A 19,975-nucleotide genomic window follows, 5' to 3' on the forward strand; every position below is an offset into this window, starting at 1 on the left:
TGAGTCATTTTCAATGTTGCACAAAACCTCTCTTTAGCGGATACAATAAGGGCTTGGTAATTCTAAAAGCGGCCTCAGACACCTTTAACATTGTTCAGCGATGTCGTTTTATAGCTAAGGCTCATTTAGAGTATTCTAAATTCATGCATTGACTCACTGAGTAATGTGCTATGAGCAGTGTTTGGTCTTAAACTGTGTCCTCTTGGTGAGCCCAGTTTTCCAAATTTCTGTGCACTGTAATTTTTATAGACTTCTAATGTTAGAAAATACTCATTATCAATACCTTACGATCAGGCGTTCTGGTTTGTTTTGTTTTAACCGGTGAAGAGATTGAAGAAAGAATAGAGCGCAGAGGGAGAGGTCGCAAGTTTACTTATGAATTGTTTTGCTAAGAAATGAGGCTATCGATAAACGTGACGATTTCAAAGGGTTGATTATAACTTACAGTTAATGAATAATATATCAGAACATATAGATACAAAAAAATACAGGTTTCGCTGAAACTGGCGTTCGGCGTTCTGCAAAATACCCCCCTAGCGAACGAAAAGCCATTAATTTAACTGCAGATGACAACACTTACTCACCCATAGATGGAATCCAGCGACGAGAATAGAAAGCGGATATTTAAGAGAGACGACTGGGATGGTCAAAGGAAAAAGAACACCCCCTGCAAGCAACTGTAATCCGCCATTATTTGTTATCAATTCGCCGCTGTCCGCCATTTTTATCAGGGGAATACTGCAGACGTCATTGTTTATGAGGATTTTGCGTTCACAAAGCGTGACTCTACATAATCCAGTCCGTATCGAGATTTTTTGGGGCGTCCTCCCCGCAGCGGGGGCAAATTACATCATAAGTGCATGCAAGCAGTCACTTTTAGACTGGAAGGCAGTGTGTATGATTTATGGAAAGCTGTGATTTCGAGCCACTCGCCTTCGTCAACAAGTACCGTGTACTGCAGCTTGATATAGGCATTAAAGCACAAATGTTAATTACAGTAATCGTTCAGATCCAGAAATGCTGGGTAACGCCATTAAAAAAGTAAACTAGTCGTAATCAAAGATCATGAGTGCGTTCGACACCGGCACCGATTCCAAACATTATTCGAGCGAAGAATATTCGACCTGATAAAGACTGAGCTATCTGTCGCGACTGGAACTGATCAACAAATGCAATCAAACTACAGCCAATGAAATATAGGTATTCTCATGGTTAACATCCCAAAGCCAAAACCATTCAAAGTCGTGTTCGTGAACATATAAAATAAACTGTCAACCACGCGGTAGTCTGTAGCTTCAGAAATCCGCTTCACAATGCTCAGACTTGCTCAGGGCTTAGACTACAACGAAAACTACAAAGTGCGCGATAGTCTTTCCGCATTTGACGTATGACATATGACGTCATTCAAAATGGCGCAGAAAATGCAGATACTCGACGAAAAGGACTCAAAACAACAGGACACTTAAGATTATGAACTGCGTTGTGCGAACGCAGTAACTAAATAAATGGTTTTCAGCAAATTCGTGATATCGAGGTTTTCGATATGACGAGTCCTCGATATAACGAACCAATAGACCACGTTCGATATATCAATATTCTAACATGGCTCCGAGGCTTTCAGCACAAACTTCTATGTTTGGTGGTGTTTTCTTTGTACCCAAGTCTCTTTTGGGAATTGAAATATAAAGAAAACTTAAAAAATTTGCAATTTTGAACATCGATCCGAGCCTCGGATCGATGTTAGAATATTGATATATCGAACGTGGCCTATTCCCCGGTCCCTTGACACCTCGTGAAGTCGAGGTTCCATTGCACTGGTGTGTGGCATTTCTGGACTGTTGTGGAAACAGGTGACGAGACAGAGTCGGCATCTGTCATGGAAAACCTTGTGCACATCTGGAGTGCACAAATTTTGAAATTTATGAAATGAATTATCTAAATTTTTGGTCCATTATTCTTCCAATTTCCGTCTTCCTTGCTCAGTGTAGCTGATGACTTTGCTAAATTCACACGTGGATTTTGGAGATTTGTTCTGGTGACGCGGAATATAGTAATGAAAACCGTTTGTTCACAATTTCAAAGAAAAAGTGAAAAGGAGATAAAGAAAGCGTAGTGACAAGTCAAAATTTGTTAGCAAAAGTAGGGATCTGAATGCTCAGCTAGAAGACAATATTGATCATAAAAAAATATAATACTGATTTGTCATATTTTTGCGCAATTAGTAACCAAAATAAAGCATTTGCGTGGTTTGAGGTCAATTTCAGAAAAAAAGCAAACGTACTCTATATTCTTTCAAAGGTTGAATGTACTGAAAAAAGTAAGTATCTACAAATAATTAATAGGGATTGTAATTTATATTTTTTTAAAAATCAGTGAAAAGTTTTTAACTTCGAGGAAATCAACTCGTGTTCTTTGTAATGAGTAACGAGTAGTAAAATGAGTATTTCGCGTAGACCTCAAATCAATTACGAGTGAAGCCTGTTTAGTTTTCTCTGAAATCTCTCTAGTAATGATAACAAATCTAAACATATTGCAACACAAAGTATAATAACACATAACGCATAAAGTATTGCAGATTGATGTCAAGATCATTTGTTTTGCACGAACACGAAGTTATAAAAGTCCTTGCAGGATTATGTAAGGTCCCTAGGGACACATACCTCTATAAAAGGGATCACGCGGTTCGAATCTCGCAGAGGGAATGTTATTTCATTAAGAGACACTAAGTTCGTAAAGAGAAAGTATCAACTTAAACGCAAGGTTTACGGACGGGAAAGGATTATAAGAATTGAAAGTAAAATTATGACATATTTTCAGTTTGTATTAGTTCAAGGTCAATTACGACAATTACGGCACAGAGCCTCAAAGTAATTGTAATTTGTTTCTTTCAGTTTGACTATATACCTCTAGACAGAAGGAGTGAAAAAATAAATCCTAATAATTTCCAGCTGTTGAGGTCTGATTCAAGTGCAAACCATCATTGATTCAGTTACTTCTGGATCTTTGAAACGCGAAAAACATTTTGAATTTCAAAATTTAATACAGCCAGGACTAAAAAACCAAAGTAAAGATAGAGAAAAAATCTGACTTGTGAAGTAAGAGGGTCTCAATGGGCAGTGGCTTTTACGGCTAACGGTTAAATTTTAAGCATTTTTAAGCCTAACGGTTAAATGTTTGGCCCTTTTTCGGCTAACGATTAATTTTTTTTCCCGTTACAGTTAACTGAAATTTTAATAAGTAGCTATCATTGTTTTACATTGTAATAATTAACTGGAAATATAACAGTAAAATTGGAACTTTTTATTTCTAAGAAATAAAACAAGAAATTATATTTGCCTGTATGTGGTTAGGCTTTATAAAATTGTTGTTCTTGTTGTTCTTTTGAAATAATGATTATCATGCTTCCTTTTACATTTTATGATGAGGCTTAATGTTCTCTTGAAAGAAGCAATATATTTGTGATCTTCACCGATTTGATCCTTGCTTTGTATCTTACTAAAGGCTTCTCCTCTCCCAGTGCAACAGATACAGTCGACTCCCGATAACTCGAATCCTCGCTTGTCGAACCTCGCGCCCACTAGAACTAAAATCGATTTCCCCTGGATTTCCGTCATACATTTACTGTAATTTTTCCCTCGGTAACTCGAAACCTCGATAACTCGAACCTTCCGCTAACTTGAAGCAATTTTTGTTACCCTTTAGGTCATTTTCTATATAATTTTACCCTCGATAACTCGACCCATGTCTGTCAATGCGTGACAAGTCAAAACAAACAGTGAACCGTAGTCCAGAACATTATTAAATTTATTTTGAAGCAGCCGTGTGGTTTACACGAAATCAAGAAATGTATTGTTTTATTATCACTCGGCTTCCCTATAATGTGTAATTAAATTTGATTAAAATGTACACCGCATGAAAAGAAAACGGAAATCGCGTGAACTTTGAAAATGTAAAACACATGAGCTCTGTACCAATAACCCGACATTGTTCAAATTCTTAAGGTTATTAGATTTGTTCCAAGTCGATCTCAGCTTTACAAGGATCAGGGTTTGGAACGTTCTCCCCATCTCAGGTCCCCCATCTCAGACCCCCCATCTCAGGCCCCCATCTCAGGCCCCCATCTCAGGCCCCCATCTCAGGCCCCCATCTCAGGCCCCCATCTCAGCCCCCAACCTCAGACCCTCCACCTCAGACCCTCCACCTCAGACCCCTATGCTTGACGTTTAACCCCCTCCTCAGTCCCCTCTCATATATGTCTACTGTCTAACCCATGCTCATCACGTTCACATTGGCGGGACTCAGGCTTCAGCGAGAAATTTCAAACATCAGGCCCCAAACATTAGCAACACTACTGGGGCAGCAAGCCTCGGCGCGAAACTACAATATCAGACCTTGAACATCCACATCCGATACCGCACTTTAATAAGATAGTACAATATCAGACCCCACGCTTTTAGTGCGAGATTTCAACATCAGGCCCCGAACATGACACCTGCAATCTCAGACCCCACGTTTTTCGTGCGAGATTACAATATCAGGCCTCGACAATGTCAGACCCCACGTTTTTCGCGCGAGACTGCAATATCAGGCAGTAGTATACAACAGAGACATGGACACAGTGATGTCACAATACCCCAGAGGTTGACGTCATCAAAAATGACATCATAATCTAAATATAGAATAGTGACATCATCGGGATGGATGGGTGTAGGGTGTCATTGGAGGTGTTACGTCATAATCTGAAAATAGGTAGAATGATGTAATAGAATTATTTTCAGTAACAGAAGTCATGTGATTTTCTCATTATAAAGAGGTGAAATTTTAGGAATATGTTAGTAAGCTTAACATGGGTCTCACTCTCTCTGCTCGTCAAATACGATTTAACACCTACCGCTTACTGGCTAGAAATCTGATCACTCCTATAAGTGAAATAGTTTTGCTGAAAGAAGCATTTTGTGGTCTACCAGGTATCAAGCTTTCCAAGTTAAAGAACCTTCATTCTGAAGAACCCCTGCCCAATTCGGCCCATTATTGAGTATAGAATAGGAAGAAATACATTTCAGCAGGTAATTTAGTAATAGAATAAAATATACTTTATTTCTATTACGTGTGCTTAATTTTCCGACCTGAAAAATATTAACTATGTATTGGCGACATGGAAATTGCTTTTCCGTGTTTGGACTGTCAATTTGTATTTTCACTTTAAATAGACGCTAAGCAGAAAAGAAATTTCCTTTGGACATGATTACTACCGGCTTTAGTGCCTTGGGACAAAGTCTATATGAATCTCGGTTGCGCCTTACACGCCTCAATCATTATAAAAATCTATGATTGCGAATAAATCGATTTCTGTTTGGTCTGTTAACGTACTAGACAGAACAAAACAACTCTGTTTGTTCAAATACAATAGAGTTTTCCATTGCTTCTTTGTTATTGCAAAATAATCTCCTTGGGGTCATTAACGCCTAAAGTTATGCAAGTAGACAAGACCGAGAAAGTGAACTAACAAATGTTTTTCAAAGACGTTTATTGCAATCAACTACTCTTTAATTATTTACAACTCTCAGAGCTCTAACTTGTCAAGTGATCATTACAGTCCTACACTTTGTTCTTTTTGTCCGGTCATGATCAAGTACACTGTACCATGCTTTGTACTCAGAAGCCTTTTCGATAATTCTGTTTACACTGGCTGCGAAGTTATTAGTCGTTTATTTCAATGAAACTTCCCAAACGTAAGAACGTGAGAAAAGTAAGGGGGATCCTTTTTATTTCATTTCACATTACTCTCTTGGTTAGTAAATCTATATTGTTTAATCTTCTTCCTTTGATAGATTACCTTTCGCGTGTAAGATTTGTTTTGCATTCGGCCTTTTTGGCTGCTTTTTCTTCTAAAAGTAACTAAATTAGCTCACAATTACGTGAATTGATTGAGAATAACAAAATCTTCATTCTATAATCATGCCTTGTCGAGTGCTGTTGTATACTACTTCAGGGACCGAACATGACACCTACAATTTCAGACCCCACGCTTTTCGTGTGAGACTACAATATCAGGCCCCGACAATGTCAGTTATCACGTTTTTCGCGCGAGACTACAATATCAGGCCCCCGACATGACACCCACAATTTCAGACCCCACGCTTTTCGTGCGAGGCCCCGACAATGTCAGACCCCACGCTTTTCGCGGGAGACTACAATTTCAGGCCATGAACATGACACCTACAATCTCAGGCCCCACTCCATACGAGAGTGCCTGGGATGTGACCGACAATACAAAGATATGTCGGGCTTCAGAGGGTCGGGAAAAGGCAGTGCGTTGGCGTTCTATTCCTACGACGGAGACGCAGGACACCCAGGTTACTGTACACAGTCTTGTGCGAGTAGGTACGGCAATTATTAGGATCCCCTCGAGAGTGATTGGGAACAACCGAATGAGGCTGAACCACCGAATGGATGAACAACCCAATGAGGTTATTAATTGAAAGGAACACGAGAGATTTTAGTATTTGAGCGAGACTCCTGAACTTGTTATATTCCCAACTTAAACTACGTCTTTGTAGTTTACAGTAGATAAGTGAAGTATAAGCAAATGGTTTGTCCCTGTGGGGAAATTAGAATTTGTTACAATTAAGGAGAGGCCAAACGTGAAACTTCATTTTAAAATTTTCAGTCAATTACATGTATTAACGTGGAATAAATTGATCATTTAATGGGAGTCCATACCCGCTGGTTGCAAGCAGACGACTTATTTTCACCTGTAAGACATCGCTTAAATCGGTGTTTGAAAGTAGTGAAAGAGGCCTTCCAGTGCTGTCGATGAATATAACTATAAAAATTTCGGGCGTGAAATTATACAAATATCCCAATAAAGAAATGCTATAAAATCACCTTACGCTTGATCTTTATCAACGTGTTATACACTTCTCTTCGGTCTACCTTATTGTATAGAAAAGCTTCGGTACATTAAACGAGTAATATGCGAGGGTGAGAATTGCGTGACTACATGAAGCAATCGGATAATAACTTCTGAGACGGACATGATACCAATCTGTCAGCGAAGTCTGCTAATAAACAAAGGCAATTTGCGTCAAGAAAAATTTCAAGACGCTCGTTGCGTGACTTGAAACAAAGTGATGCATATAATTACCTTAGAACGTTCTGGGACCGATGCTTGCTTCAAAAATATATTTTAAAAGCATTTATAATTTATATATTTCCTAAAAAAAATAGTGCCAGAATACGGTAATAAGAAACGCGATGCTGTTTAGGCTATAGGCTAGAAAGGAAGTAGCAACAATTTCGACTTTCTCTTCCAGTGAACTTGCAGTTTGTTATTCGTAATAACCATATTTTATAATAATTTCAATACGCTACTGAAGAATTACTGTATTACTTAGCACAACAGTTAACATAAAGTTAAACCCGACACATAAAACGGTCAAACCCGACTAATATGATCGGGGTCTGATATGGTACGTTGGGGTCTGATATGGTAGGTCGGGGTCTCGTATTGTATGTTGGAGTCTGATATGGAGCGCCTGATATGGTAGGCCACGTTCCAACTCTAATAGTTTACAAGAGTGTTTCTTATAGAGTCGTATCAGCTCAAACTCACTTGAAGTAATTATAAGTGTGTCGGATAATTTTTCTGAATTCACATCTCTTCGTATTGTGCTATTTAGTTTAATCAGCACTGCAGTAGCGAAGTTGGCATATGTGTTCTGGAGGCGTTCGATTGATGTAATAAATAAAGTATTCGCTGCAGTTTCGCACTTGAATGTTGATGGACCATGCACAACAGTTTGAGAAGTAATGAAAACAGGCCTGTCTGGTGACTTGACCCTCTGCAACGGTAGGATGAGCACCGTTTAACCAACCAGGGGCATCGGTCCCACAGTGGCCCACAGGAACACAACTGGTAGCCATCTTTGTTCCTGCAGCTCCCTCGAAGCGATACCAACCCGGTGTGAGTACGGAATAGTCGCATGTCACAGGTCCTGCACTGTATTTAATTTTCCTGTTACCGTCAGTAAGGCTTTGATAACTTTGGCATTCTAGGGAAAACAATTTAGGCGCATCAGCAATGTCAACGGCATCTACTTACTTGAATAAAGTAGTCGAAGTGGCTTAACCCTGTTCAAACCGGGCTTTTTTATTTGCTAGGACAAGAAGGGAGAGAGAGTGGGGTCTTGAGGCACTTATCATATAACCCTTACAGCGTTATAACTATGAAAATGGCATTGGGAGGATCTATAGCTGGTCCAAAAGTCGGCTTTCTCTGTAGGCCATAAAATATGATTATCATGGAAACACAACATCCATGACTAATGGCATGTCCTACCAAATTGTTCGCAAATAAATGTTAGGAAACGTAACCAAAATTAAATTAAGAGTATTGCCTGCAAAGTTTGTGGGGCATGAAATGCACCTCTCCCCTGTCTGAATAAAGCTAAAGACCAACCGAAACCGCTGAAAGACCGAGCGCTCGATAAAAGATTTCTTCAATAGTAATGGCAAAATATTTTGATTCTTGATAGTCGAATATTTTTTTCAAGATTTTAACCTCTTACTGACCGAGCGCGAAGCCCGGAAGGCCATAGTAGGGAATCCGTTGTAGCAGGTAAGTAGTAAGTCGGGGGCCAATATATTCCCCAGTATGACTCGCGCGAGCCAGGTTTATAAATAATTGATAATACGGCACTCAGACCATGCTTGTTTGAAATAAAAAAGATACCGTCCCTTTGACAAAATCCCAACCAAGAAGGAACCAATCAGAACGCTTGGTTTTAATTCACACCTATAAATCCCGACCACGAAAGAACCAATTAGAACCATCGGATTCGATTCAAGACAATCTCGCCGTATGAAAAAGACAATTTGTTGCCTTATCGTCTAGGAAAAACTGCCTACAAAATCTAGTCTAAATTGTGGAAGTGCTCCAAAATTACAGCTTTGTTTAAATCGGGCGACCGGACAAATGCGTCGAGCTATCGACCTATCTCTATTTTACTTACACTCAGTAAAATTCTTGAGAAAGCTGTGCATTCACAGCTGTACCAGTACTTGGTTACGAACAATCTACTCACAAGGAAACAGTTTGGATTCAGAAAGGGGTTTTCTACTGTATCTGCTTTGACTTCATTTGCCGATGAAGTCTTATTGAATATGGAACAAGGTAAACTATGTGGGGCCGTGTTTTTGTATTTAAACAAGGCCTTCGACACTGTGGACCACGAGATTCTGTTACGTAAGCTTTCAGAGATTGGTTTATGTGAGAATTCGCTTCAGTGGTTTCGCTCTTACATCACTGACAGGAAACAGGGCACATGTTGTGGGAATGAGTTGTCTGATGAGTTACCAGTCACCCACGGGGTTCTTCAGGGAAGTATCTTGCTATTTGTCATCTACATCAACAATTTGCCAGCGTTCTAGATGCCTGTCAAGCGTCACTCTATGCAGACGATACGGTGATCTACTACTATGGGTCTTCCTCCCAGGAGCTGACTGACAAACTCAATCAAGACCTCCTGGCGGTGGCGAAATGGCTGAACGAACATAAATTAACACTGAATCCGGAAAAAACCAAATGTATGCTCATAGGCAGTAACAGGAGAGAGAGAGCAAAGTTGCTCTAACTGTGTCAATTTTTGATCATTGTGTGAACGATGTTACTTGTTTTAAATATCTTGGAATTTTAATATCGTCTGATTTTACCTGGACAAATCATGTCGAATATATGGCAGGGAAAATTAACCAAAGGCTTGGCCTACTTAGGCGCATTAAGCATGTATTACCGTTTAGGGCGCGCATTCTTTATTACTAAAGTCTTGTCATGCCCTTATTCGAGTACGCAGATCTAGTTTGGGGTGACAAGCATAATGTAACTTTAATGTCTAGCCTACAAGTTTTGCAAAATAAAGCGGCTAAAATAATTTTAAATCGACCGCTGTATTCATCTGCGTCGCATGCATTAGCGACTCTGAAGTGGATACCATTAGAGAAAAGGCGTTTCCAGCGAAGATGTGTGCACGTATACAAATGTCTAAATGGATTTATAAATCACGAATTGACTTTAGTAACACAACAACATCAGCATAATTATAACACCAGACATAAAGTCAATCTTAGACTCCCCTGCGTTAGAACGAATTGGGGTAAACAAAGAACCACCTATCACGCTGTTAATGATTTTAATTCTCTAAGCCAGATAATACGAGACTCTGCTAATGTAGATATTTTTAAGAAACAGGTTTTTAATTTTTTAACTTCAGTGTTTTATAAATTCCATATTTTTAGTTCTATTAATTAGTATTAATCTTTGAGGTCCTTTTCGAAAACCACATGTACGTGAAAAAGTTTCCTCAATAAAGATTATTATTATTATTATTAGTATTATTATTATTATTAGTTACCGGTCTACTTGGCGCCCTTGACCTTAGCCCTCCTTCCCAGACGTTCTTATTGCTCGTCACGCAGTCCTCAAAGATTGCGTGACGAGCCCAGAGAACGTCTTTATAGGAGGTTATCTTGACCATGCTTTTTCTGTTTTCCAAATCATAACGATATTTGCAAACTACCACTCACCAGTCGGTACGCAGCTTGTCGTCCCATCTCCCACGTATCCACTTTTACAAGAGCAGTTGTACGAACCGACAGTGCTTGTACATGTAGCTGTACCAGTGAGGCAGTTATGGTCACCGCTGGCGCATTCATCTATATCTACATTATGCAGTAACATGAGACAGAACAGTGAAATAAACCTTAGTTCATTTCATCTGAACTGGGTATGGAAAGGAAGCCATCAGGACGTTTTTATTTGCACATTACACATTATTTACGCTTTTATCGTGTTTCAGAAAGCAAGAGAGGTAGCCAAAGGCAAGAATATGCCCTTGGATTCGACAATGGACGAGTTTTGCGTTACAGATACGCCAATGACCGACCTGGAAAACAGGTATAGGCAAGGTCTGAATACGAGTGTAGAAAATGAAATATGTATATGTATTAAATTACTTGCAGCAGCAACAGATGATGCAAATGAACATAACATGGTTGAAAATCCCAACCAGCAGGAGGCAGACCAGTGGCTATGTTGGCTAATAACCCCCATTTCACTTAGAGAGCCTAGGATGAGTTCGACCTGACCATAATTCTAAGGTAACGGCTGGAACTTGCGAGGAATTGCCAATGTTAAGCACGTTTTCCATTCGGATATTTCGGTTGGAAACTTTGAACTACCTTTAAAAACGTTCCTTATTTTGACAATTTTCCAGTCGATCGAGCCAAACTTGTCTTACCATTTACATTCTGGCATAGATTTCCTGGATTTTTTGGGTAAATGGTAAACAACTAGTGTGTCTCTCTCCACGTACCGCCGAATTTAACGCCACCGATGTAACTAGCATCTGTTCACAAGGAGGCAAAGAGAAACTCCCAGATGCCCGACGCTGATGCCACACTAATTAAACCAAGATGAGCACACGTACCTTTTATCGTACCTGTTACTAAAGGCTGATCGCAGACGATCGCGGATCGCGGATCGCAGATCGCAAAAAGTTTCGCGATCGTCCGCGATCCTGCGATCGTGATGGCAGACGATCGCAGAAGATAGAAACATGTTCTATCTTGTGCGATCGTCTGCGATCGTCTGCGATCAATTGCGATCGTGCGATCATATGGACACCAAAGTTCTGCGATCTGCGATCGAAACGTATCCCATGATATTTTGAATTCCGACCCATGATTCAACGCTTCTTTGCAACAAAGCAACTGCTTATTTGTTGTAAACATGGCTGGCGTTGAACAAGGTAACGTCAGTAACGAGAAAATTATGGAGGAATTTACGCGATATCAGTGCGTTTACTACCGTAGCAGTAAAGATTTCAAAGACAAAAGCAAAAAGACTAACTGCTGAGAAAAAATCGGGGAGAAATTTAATTCATCGGCGGCTGAGGCGCAGGTCAAATTCCGCAACATAAGAACTGCGTATGGTCGTTATCTGAGGCGATTGAAAACGCTACCTTCTGGATTGGGGCGAGATGCAGGGCCGAGGAAATTTCAAAATAGGTTGACTAAAAGAAGAAATAAATTTGCTTGCAGCAAAGTTTCCTTCTCGACATCCGCCATATTGTTTGCTGCGATTTTCCCGCCAGCACAACGCGAGTGTAATTTGACAGTTCCGCTGTCCGAAATGTATGCAACAGTCGGCTCTGCGATCACTTGCGATCGTCTGCGATTATATGGAAACAACTCTCTTTGCGATCGTCTGCAATCTGCGATTTGCGATCGTCTGCGATCATATGGAAACCAGCCTTAACTTGTCAAGGAAATCCGTCAAGTCAATTAAGCTAATATGCAGTCGTAATTAATTTAAATAAGTGTGTAGAAGCCGACAAAGATGACAAATACAGGACACCTTATGGGCGTGCAATCAGACGTCCCAAGAGACTGTAGAACATTTAAATTATATGCGAGTGGGTGTGAGTGTCAGTTTTTGTTGCGTGTGTGTTTTTTCTGTTGCTCGAAGAGTCAGATCAAGTCTCGATGTAATAATACCGGATTAAATTGCTATGTCGAATTCTGCGAGTGTTCGTCGTTTTATTGGGCCCGTACGTTGGTAGCAGAGCGAGGTTGTCTATTTTTTGGAGTTTAATATACGAACATGGCAGGAAAAGGTCAAGAAGAATTTCTGATTCCTAAGAATTTCACTGAAGCGGAGGAATCAGTAAACAAGTTGAGCATCGAGGACTTTAGGACGTTTTGCTTTACGTTTCGACTAGCACAAGACGGAACGAAAGCAAGCCTGAAAGAACAACTTCTCGAGTACTACGGAGGACAATTTACATCGGTAAACGGAACCCCTGTACCGACGCCTCGGAAAAAGTCCACAGTCAAAAGCCCGCCTTCGAACGAGAAAGAATCTCTCGCTTCGGAAACAATTGACGGTATGGATTAAAAGTCGGACCAGCCAATTTTATCCAGCATGGACCAGCTGCGAAAGTCTGATCAAAGAATTGATGAAATCGAATTCGTCGTTAACAAAATGGGAGCATATGTCGAGGAATCTTTCACGAATTTTCGGGAGTCGTTGACTAAAGCTATTAAAGATTCTACGGAGAAAATGATGCGGTCTTTGGACAAGCCTTCCGACGATACAGGAACGGAACAGGTTCCCCTCGTGTGTGGTTCGAAATTTGTTGTTGCCAAAAGACGATTAAATTTTGTGGAGAAAAATGCGAAAGGTGTAAGCAACGAATTGGGAAAATTAATGAATGCAGAAGCTGCACCCTCGAGAATTGAGCGTCAGCTGAAGAAACTGAATAATTACGAATCTGACTGTGTACACTCATTAGAGGAAGTCTTGGCGAACGTTGAAGAGAAACTGACGGACGAACTTCTGAAAGAGTGGGATGAATTTCATTCTCAAATATTACGGATTTCCGGAATGGCCGAAGATTTCATCGCGAAAAGTGGCGTCAATGCATCGTCGAGTGAGATAACTGAACATATTACTGGTGTGAAATTACCGCTCTTGCAGCTGCCAAAGTTTTCAGGAAATGTGTTGGAATGGCCAGCGTTTCATGACGCGTTCGTTGCTTCGGTTGATTCACACAAAAAAATGAGCAATGTTCAGAAGTTTACCCACCTGAAGTGATGCCTTTCTGGCAGGGCATTAAAGTGCATCGAAGGCTATTCGTTACGAATGACAACTACTCCAAAGCCTTTCAAGATTTGCGAAATCGTTTTGGACGGAAACGTTTATTAGCAAACGAGCTTGTCAAGTCCATTTTAAATCTGAATATTCCTGAAAAAGCTGATGGAAAATTGTTGAGAGAACTGTACGACACATTGCGAAACAGGATGAGAAGTTTGGAGTCACTTGGTCTTAAGCCTGATGATAACCCTAGTCTGTCTATGGTGTTGCTGCCTATCTTCGAAACAAAGTTGCCTCGTGAGCTAAAGGAGAAATTGGAGTTGGAGCTCACCAAGTTTGAAACTGAAGAGCAAGACAAGGATATCAACATCAAGAAATTCATTCAATTTTTGGAGGGTCATGTGCTAAGTAAAGAGGTCCCCGACGACGTTAAAGATGGACTACCAAAACACAGTAGGAGGAACGGTAGAGCTAAAAGATTCAAGAATCCTGATGACGAGGAGAAAATGTCAGCCCAATCGCTAGTTGGTGCCTCTGATCATGATTACAAAAAGCTGAAGTGTGGTTTTTGCGCTAAGAGTCACAAGACCTCAAGGTGCCCAACGGCTCTTACTAAGACACCTGACGAGAGATGGGATATGCTGATGAAGCGTAAAGGCGCTCCAACTTGCTTTAATTGTTTACAACCAGGAAGCATTTCGCACAGTTCAAGGACATGTAAAGCGCCACGATGTTCTGTTAACGGATGTGGAAGAAGACATCATCAGTTGCTACACATCTCTCAGAAGTCCAAACCAAATGAAGAGGACATTCAGTCACTCTCTGGGTTTGTGCCTACAAACAAGCAAAATCTGTTGCCAACTGCCAGTGCAAGATTGCTGTATGGAGATAAGGAATGTCCAGTCCGAGTTCTTCTGGACAGTGGATCACAAGAGACTTTCCTGAGAACAACTATTGCTAATGATCTTAAGATAAAACCTTATGGATCGCCCGCCACTATGACCATTAAGGTACTTGGTGGTCAGGAACAGCGAAAGAAGATGAACCGAGTTAAGTTTAAGTTAGCTCCCTTCAACTCGAGTGATGATGATCATGCCGTTTCGATTAATGCCTGGACCATAAACAGTGTTTGTGCTCCCCTCGCAGCTGTGGAAGTTGACGTCAAAAGATGTAATCATCTAAAGAACCTGCAACTCGCAGACACATTTCCAAGAGAAGCTGCATCGGTTGATCTGTTGGTTGGAGCCGATCAATACTACAAGTTGGTTCAAGGAGATGTACGAAAAGGGCGTCCAGGAACACCGGTTGCAACTAAATCAAGACTTGGTTGGCTTTTGAGTGGTCCTGTCTCCGGGTCTAAGAAGAGTGAAGAGATGACAGCAATCCTCACTGTAACGAAGATCGACAGTCCCGATGATCAATTAAAACTTTTCTGGGAGCTATGCGCTATTGGGATCGTAAATCATTAGGAACATCAAAGAACCGCCGAAGAGGAGGATGCAGTTAATCAGTTTAACAGTTCCTGTCGTTTTGATGGTGAGCGGTATGAAGTTGGTCTTCCTTGGAAAAAAGATCATCCACCTCTCGTTTACAACTATCGGCAAGCGTATCAAAGACTTGTCTCCACTTACAGAAGATTGGTAAACGATTCAGAGAAGGCGAGAACGTATTGTGAAGCAGTGAGCCAATACATTGAAGATGGCCATGTTCGACCGATAAGTGAAGAAGATTACAAAGCAGACAAGATAAGATACCTCCCTAATCATGGTGTATTCCGAGAAGATAGAGCTACCACGAAGTGTAGAGTCGTGTTCGATAGCAGCGCTGAAACATGTGATGAGCAGTCTCTCAACTCCTGTCTTCTTAAAGGTCCAAAACTTCAGCCAGATCTCGGACATGTTCTAATCAGATTCAGGTGCCATCGGATCGGTATGATGGCAGACATCAAGAAAATGTTTCTTGAGATCAAGCTCAAACGTCAAGATCAGAACAGTCACAGATTCCTGTGGAGAGATATGCATATTCATCGCGCACCGGAAGTTTATTGCATGACCCGAGTGACATTCGGAGATGCCCCTTCTCCTTTCCTCTCCATTACTACAGTACAAAAGCATGCAAAGGAACACGAGGAAGACCATCCTACGGCAGCTAAGGAAGTGAGTGAGAACATGTACGTCGACGATGTACTTACTGGTGCCCCGGAAGATGACAGTGCAGTAAAGCTAAGGAATGAACCTTGCAATCTCCTTTCAAAAGGGGGATTTCAATTGACAAAATGGGCATCAAACCCTCAAAGGGTTATGAAAACCACGCCTCTTCGTGACAGAGCGCCAACTCTTGTGCCGACCACTGAGCCCGAAAAAATGTCAGACTCATTAAAAGCACTGGGTACTTCCTGGAACACAAAGGATGATGTCCTGACGTTTACAAACGCTTCCTGTATCTTGACAGAGAAGGACCCTAAGACAAAGAGAAGTTTGATTCATTTTCACTCGAGAGTCTTCGATCCCATGGGTTTGCTGACTCCATTTCTGATGATTCCAAAGTTGCTGTATCAAGAATTGTGGACTCGAGGTCTAGACTGGGATCAGCCACTAGACTCGGACATCGCGAACTCTTGGGAGATCTGGAAACAGGAACTAGCAAACGTTGACCAAATCAAAGTTCCAAGGTGGTTACAACGAAATCTATCTTCAGTTGACAAAGTTGAGCTCCATGGATTTGGTGACGCCAGCGAAAGTGTTTATGGGACAGCGGTCTACATTTGTGCCGAGGATCGGGATGGCAAAAGAATCTCTAACCTAGTTATGGCCAAGTCAAGGGTAACACCGGTGAAACGAATTAGTTTGCCAAGACTGGAGCTTCTTGCAGCATACATCACAGCTAAGCTACTTGACTATGTTATCCAAGCTCTCCGAATTGTGGTGGACGCCGTATATGGTTGGTCAGATAGCCAGATTACACTTGCGTGGATCAGGAAACCAAGTTCCAATTAGAAAGTATTTGTTGCAAACAGAGTTCAAGATATTCACCAACGAGTAGCACCAAGCCAATGGAGATTTTGTCCGGGAAGTCAAAATCCTGCAGACCTGGTCACAAGGGGAATTCCTGCATCTAAACTCGGAGGCTCCAAGCTGTGGTAGAAAGGTCCACATTGGTTACAACAGCCCCGCAGTCACTGGCCTGTTAGTGAGGTGTTGAAAGCAATTCCAGAGGAGTGTCTTACTGAAGCAAGGAACGAATCTGTTGGCGTGAATGACATTGTCTATCAACGGTTCAGGAAAGCATTCCCGCACTGGCATTAAGATATGAAACCTGGCAACGTTTGGTACGAGTAACTGCATGGATCCTAAAGTGGTCACGTTTACGTGGGGAGCCAAAGAAAGGAAAGTTGTCTGTGGAGGAATTAAAGGAATCTGAATTCACTTGGCTGAGAAACAGACAAAGAGTTGCTTTCCTCCCAGAAATTGAGGAACTGTGTACCAAGGGACAAGTGAATCAGAAGAGTCGCATCATTAAGCTGGATCCACAATTTGATCAAACCAAGAAGCTACTTGTGGTTGGTGGACGTCTGCAGTTTGCACAGATTCCAGAAGAAGCCAAGCATCAAATCATAGTACCACATGGCGACCCAGTCATAGAAAAATTGATGATGCACCTTCACGTCAAAGCTTGCCATGCGGGTCCAGAGACGACTCTAGCCATTCTCCGTCAACGCTTCTGGCTCACACAAGGACGACGAGAGGTAAAGCGAGTTTTGAGAAAATGTCCCACGTGTTCAACAGAAAATGGCACCGTTACCAGCTGAAAGAGTACAGATAGCACCACCATTCACGAACATCGGACTGGACTTTACAGGTCCACTGTATCTTAAAGTAAAAGGAAGTTCCGAGCCAACTACGTCAAAGGCCTATATGTGCATTTCCATCTGCGAAGATACTCGTGCAGTTCATTTGGAATTGTTGAACAGCATGACGACAGAAGATTTTCTGCAGGCCTTTCATCGTATGGCTAATCGACGTGGGATGGCAAAAGTGATTCATTCAGACAACCAGACCACATTTCATAAAGCAGCGAAGGTGTTCAAGGCGTCGACTCAAAGAATGCGGTTGATGAAGATAGATCCAACTGTCGTTGAAGACAAATTAACCAATCAAGGTGTAAGCTGCAAATTTATAACGGAGAGAGCCAGTCGTCGTGGAGGTCATTGGGAGAGAGTCTGCCGACAGCTCAAAGAGCCACTCAGGAAGGTGTTGGGGAAAGCCTTTCTCAACTACACAGAAATGATGACTGTCCTGACAGATATAGAAGCCATTATCAACTCCCGTCCTCTGACTTATGTTGGTGATGACATACGTGATGGACGAGTCATTACTCCAGCCTTATCAGCCATTGGAAGAGATTTGGGAAGTCCACCTGATGCACCACCAAGGAAAACAGAAGTTTCTCTCTCTCGGAGCGCTTTAGGTACTAGCAGCGACTTCAAAGTCACTTTTGGCCTCGTTGGTTACTTGAATATTTGCCGGACTTAACTGTTCGCCAAAAGTGGACCAAGGAAGAGGTGCCATTGAAACAAAACGATGTCATACTCATATCAGACGACAACATACCCAGAGGGAAATGGAAACTTGGGAAGATTGTGGACACCTTTCCTGGAAAAAATGGACCAATTCGCACAGTAGGAGTCCAAACCAAGAAAGGAATGATAAACAGACCGGTGCAGAAACTGCACTTACTAGAGGAGTACAACGATGAAATTCTCGACAAAAGAAGTGTCCCATTGCATACTGCTAAGGTTCAAGAGATGGAAGACCCCAGGAAATGCCAAAGACGCAAATCGTCCCCGCAAGTGCCAGAGGTTAATGACTGTTCGTCATTGGTGGGGGAAGATGTAGAAGCCGACAAAGATGACAAATACAGGACACCTTATGGGCGTGCAGCCAGACGTTCCAAGAGACTGTATAACATTTAAATTACATGCGAGTGGGTGTGGGTGTGAGTTTTTGTTGCGTGTGTGTTTTTTCTGTTGCTCGAAGAGTCAGATCAAGTCTCGATGTAATGATACCGGATTAAATTGCTATGTCGAATTCTGCGAGTGTTCGTCGTTTTACTGGGCCCGTACAAAGTGTTTCCTTCTATCAGGAAGGAAGTAAACTCAACAAACAAACACAACAACTACAGCAACGATAACGACAACACCACTCGTGTTTTAACCTGGTCAAGGGATGACCAGAAGGCTGACATTTCAGGCTATTATTTTGAATCGAGATGTTATCCTTACTGATGGTGTCCTCTTATCTCTGTACCATGCAGCTGTACGTAGGATAATTCTACATTTTCGAAGGTTCTTAAGTATATACCTTCTTTCTGCATATTACAGAACACCTGGACAGCATCTCTCAGCCTTTCGAGCACCAACCAGTAGTGGTCGCTGACTACTTCACCTTCGCTTGCCTTGATTTCTTTACACGAGTCCGCAGGCAGTTCAGGGATAGAACCGAGTCGAGCTGAAAAACGTCGTAAAAGAGTAACGTTAATATCCTATTCTGCTTTGAACTTCAAGCGTTTCTTCAATAAATTTGTATTTTTGAAGAGAAGTCGCTAAACTTATCTGGAAATACTACGAATGTGACAAGATTTTTTCACATCATTTCATGTTTACGTGGTTACCATAATGACAAGAGTATCGACAAATTCTCATGACGTTTCTTTCTAACTTTGTATGTCAAGGCCCCGTCCACACTACGCCGGAGAACTTTGAAAACGCAGCTTTAGGCCTACACCAGTTCGTCACGAAAACGGAGCTTTTCGAAGACGCTTTTCAAACCGGAGGAATTTGAAAACGCCGGCTTTGCGTTTAAGTGTGGACCAAACACTACCTTTGAAAACGGAGCCTTTGAAAACGATGACATTGCGATAATAACGCGATTTCCCTCTCTGCTGTGTTTGAATTCCTCAAACAATACTCCAAAATGACCGGTGTCTTTCGCTTTGTCAAATTTTTCCCGGCGTAGTGTGAACGGAAAACATTTGATTCGCTTTCAGTGTGAACAGGCCGCTGAAAATTTTTTTTTTTCTGGCGCAGTGTTGACGGGGCCCTCAGTTTTAATTTCCATAGATAATTGTAGTTGGCACTTTACGAGAGATCATATTTGACACCATGCCACCTGCTGAAACAATCTTTCTACTGATTTTATTCAAAGTTTGCTTATTTTTGTTTTCTGAGGTTTTGGTCCGAAATCTCTCTGATCAACCATAGCAGAACAAGATACTGAAAAATGGTAAAAATCTTTCTTGATTAATTTTTTAAAACGCGCCACG

General features: G+C 41.4%; 3 protein-coding genes and 1 pseudogene across 3 annotated transcripts; 3 read left to right on the forward strand and 1 right to left on the reverse strand.

Moving 5' to 3' along the window:
• Nucleotides 1-3,274: 3,274 nt before the first annotated feature.
• On the reverse strand, nucleotides 3,275-12,648 carry LOC145496252 (uromodulin-like). Its single transcript, XM_081475948.1, has 2 exons — nucleotides 10,585-12,648; nucleotides 3,275-8,054 (listed from the first exon to the last, which is right to left on the reverse strand). Exons 1-2 carry the CDS (start codon nucleotides 10,736-10,738, stop codon nucleotides 7,684-7,686), a joined length of 525 nt encoding a protein of 174 aa, XP_081332074.1. The 5' UTR covers nucleotides 10,739-12,648; the 3' UTR covers nucleotides 3,275-7,683.
• Nucleotides 8,034-10,648, forward strand: LOC145496239 (uncharacterized; annotated as a pseudogene).
• Nucleotides 12,649-13,653: 1,005 nt separating the features above from the next.
• Nucleotides 13,654-17,462, forward strand: LOC145494088 (uncharacterized). The gene is made up of 3 exons (XM_081473559.1): nucleotides 13,654-15,045; nucleotides 15,124-16,476; nucleotides 16,935-17,462. The coding sequence occupies exons 1-3, from the start codon at nucleotides 13,654-13,656 to the stop codon at nucleotides 17,460-17,462; spliced, it is 3,273 nt and encodes a 1,090-aa protein (XP_081329685.1).
• A 106-nt stretch (nucleotides 17,463-17,568) lies between these two features.
• On the forward strand, nucleotides 17,569-18,626 carry LOC145494089 (uncharacterized). The gene is made up of 2 exons (XM_081473560.1): nucleotides 17,569-18,121; nucleotides 18,253-18,626. The coding sequence occupies exons 1-2, from the start codon at nucleotides 17,569-17,571 to the stop codon at nucleotides 18,624-18,626; spliced, it is 927 nt and encodes a 308-aa protein (XP_081329686.1).
• Nucleotides 18,627-19,975: the final 1,349 nt, after the last annotated feature.

The sequence above is a fragment of the Orbicella franksi genome, chromosome 8, assembly GCF_964199315.1.
Source record: "Orbicella franksi chromosome 8, jaOrbFran1.1, whole genome shotgun sequence".
In the NCBI taxonomy this organism is placed as follows: Eukaryota; Metazoa; Cnidaria; class Anthozoa; order Scleractinia; family Merulinidae; genus Orbicella; species Orbicella franksi.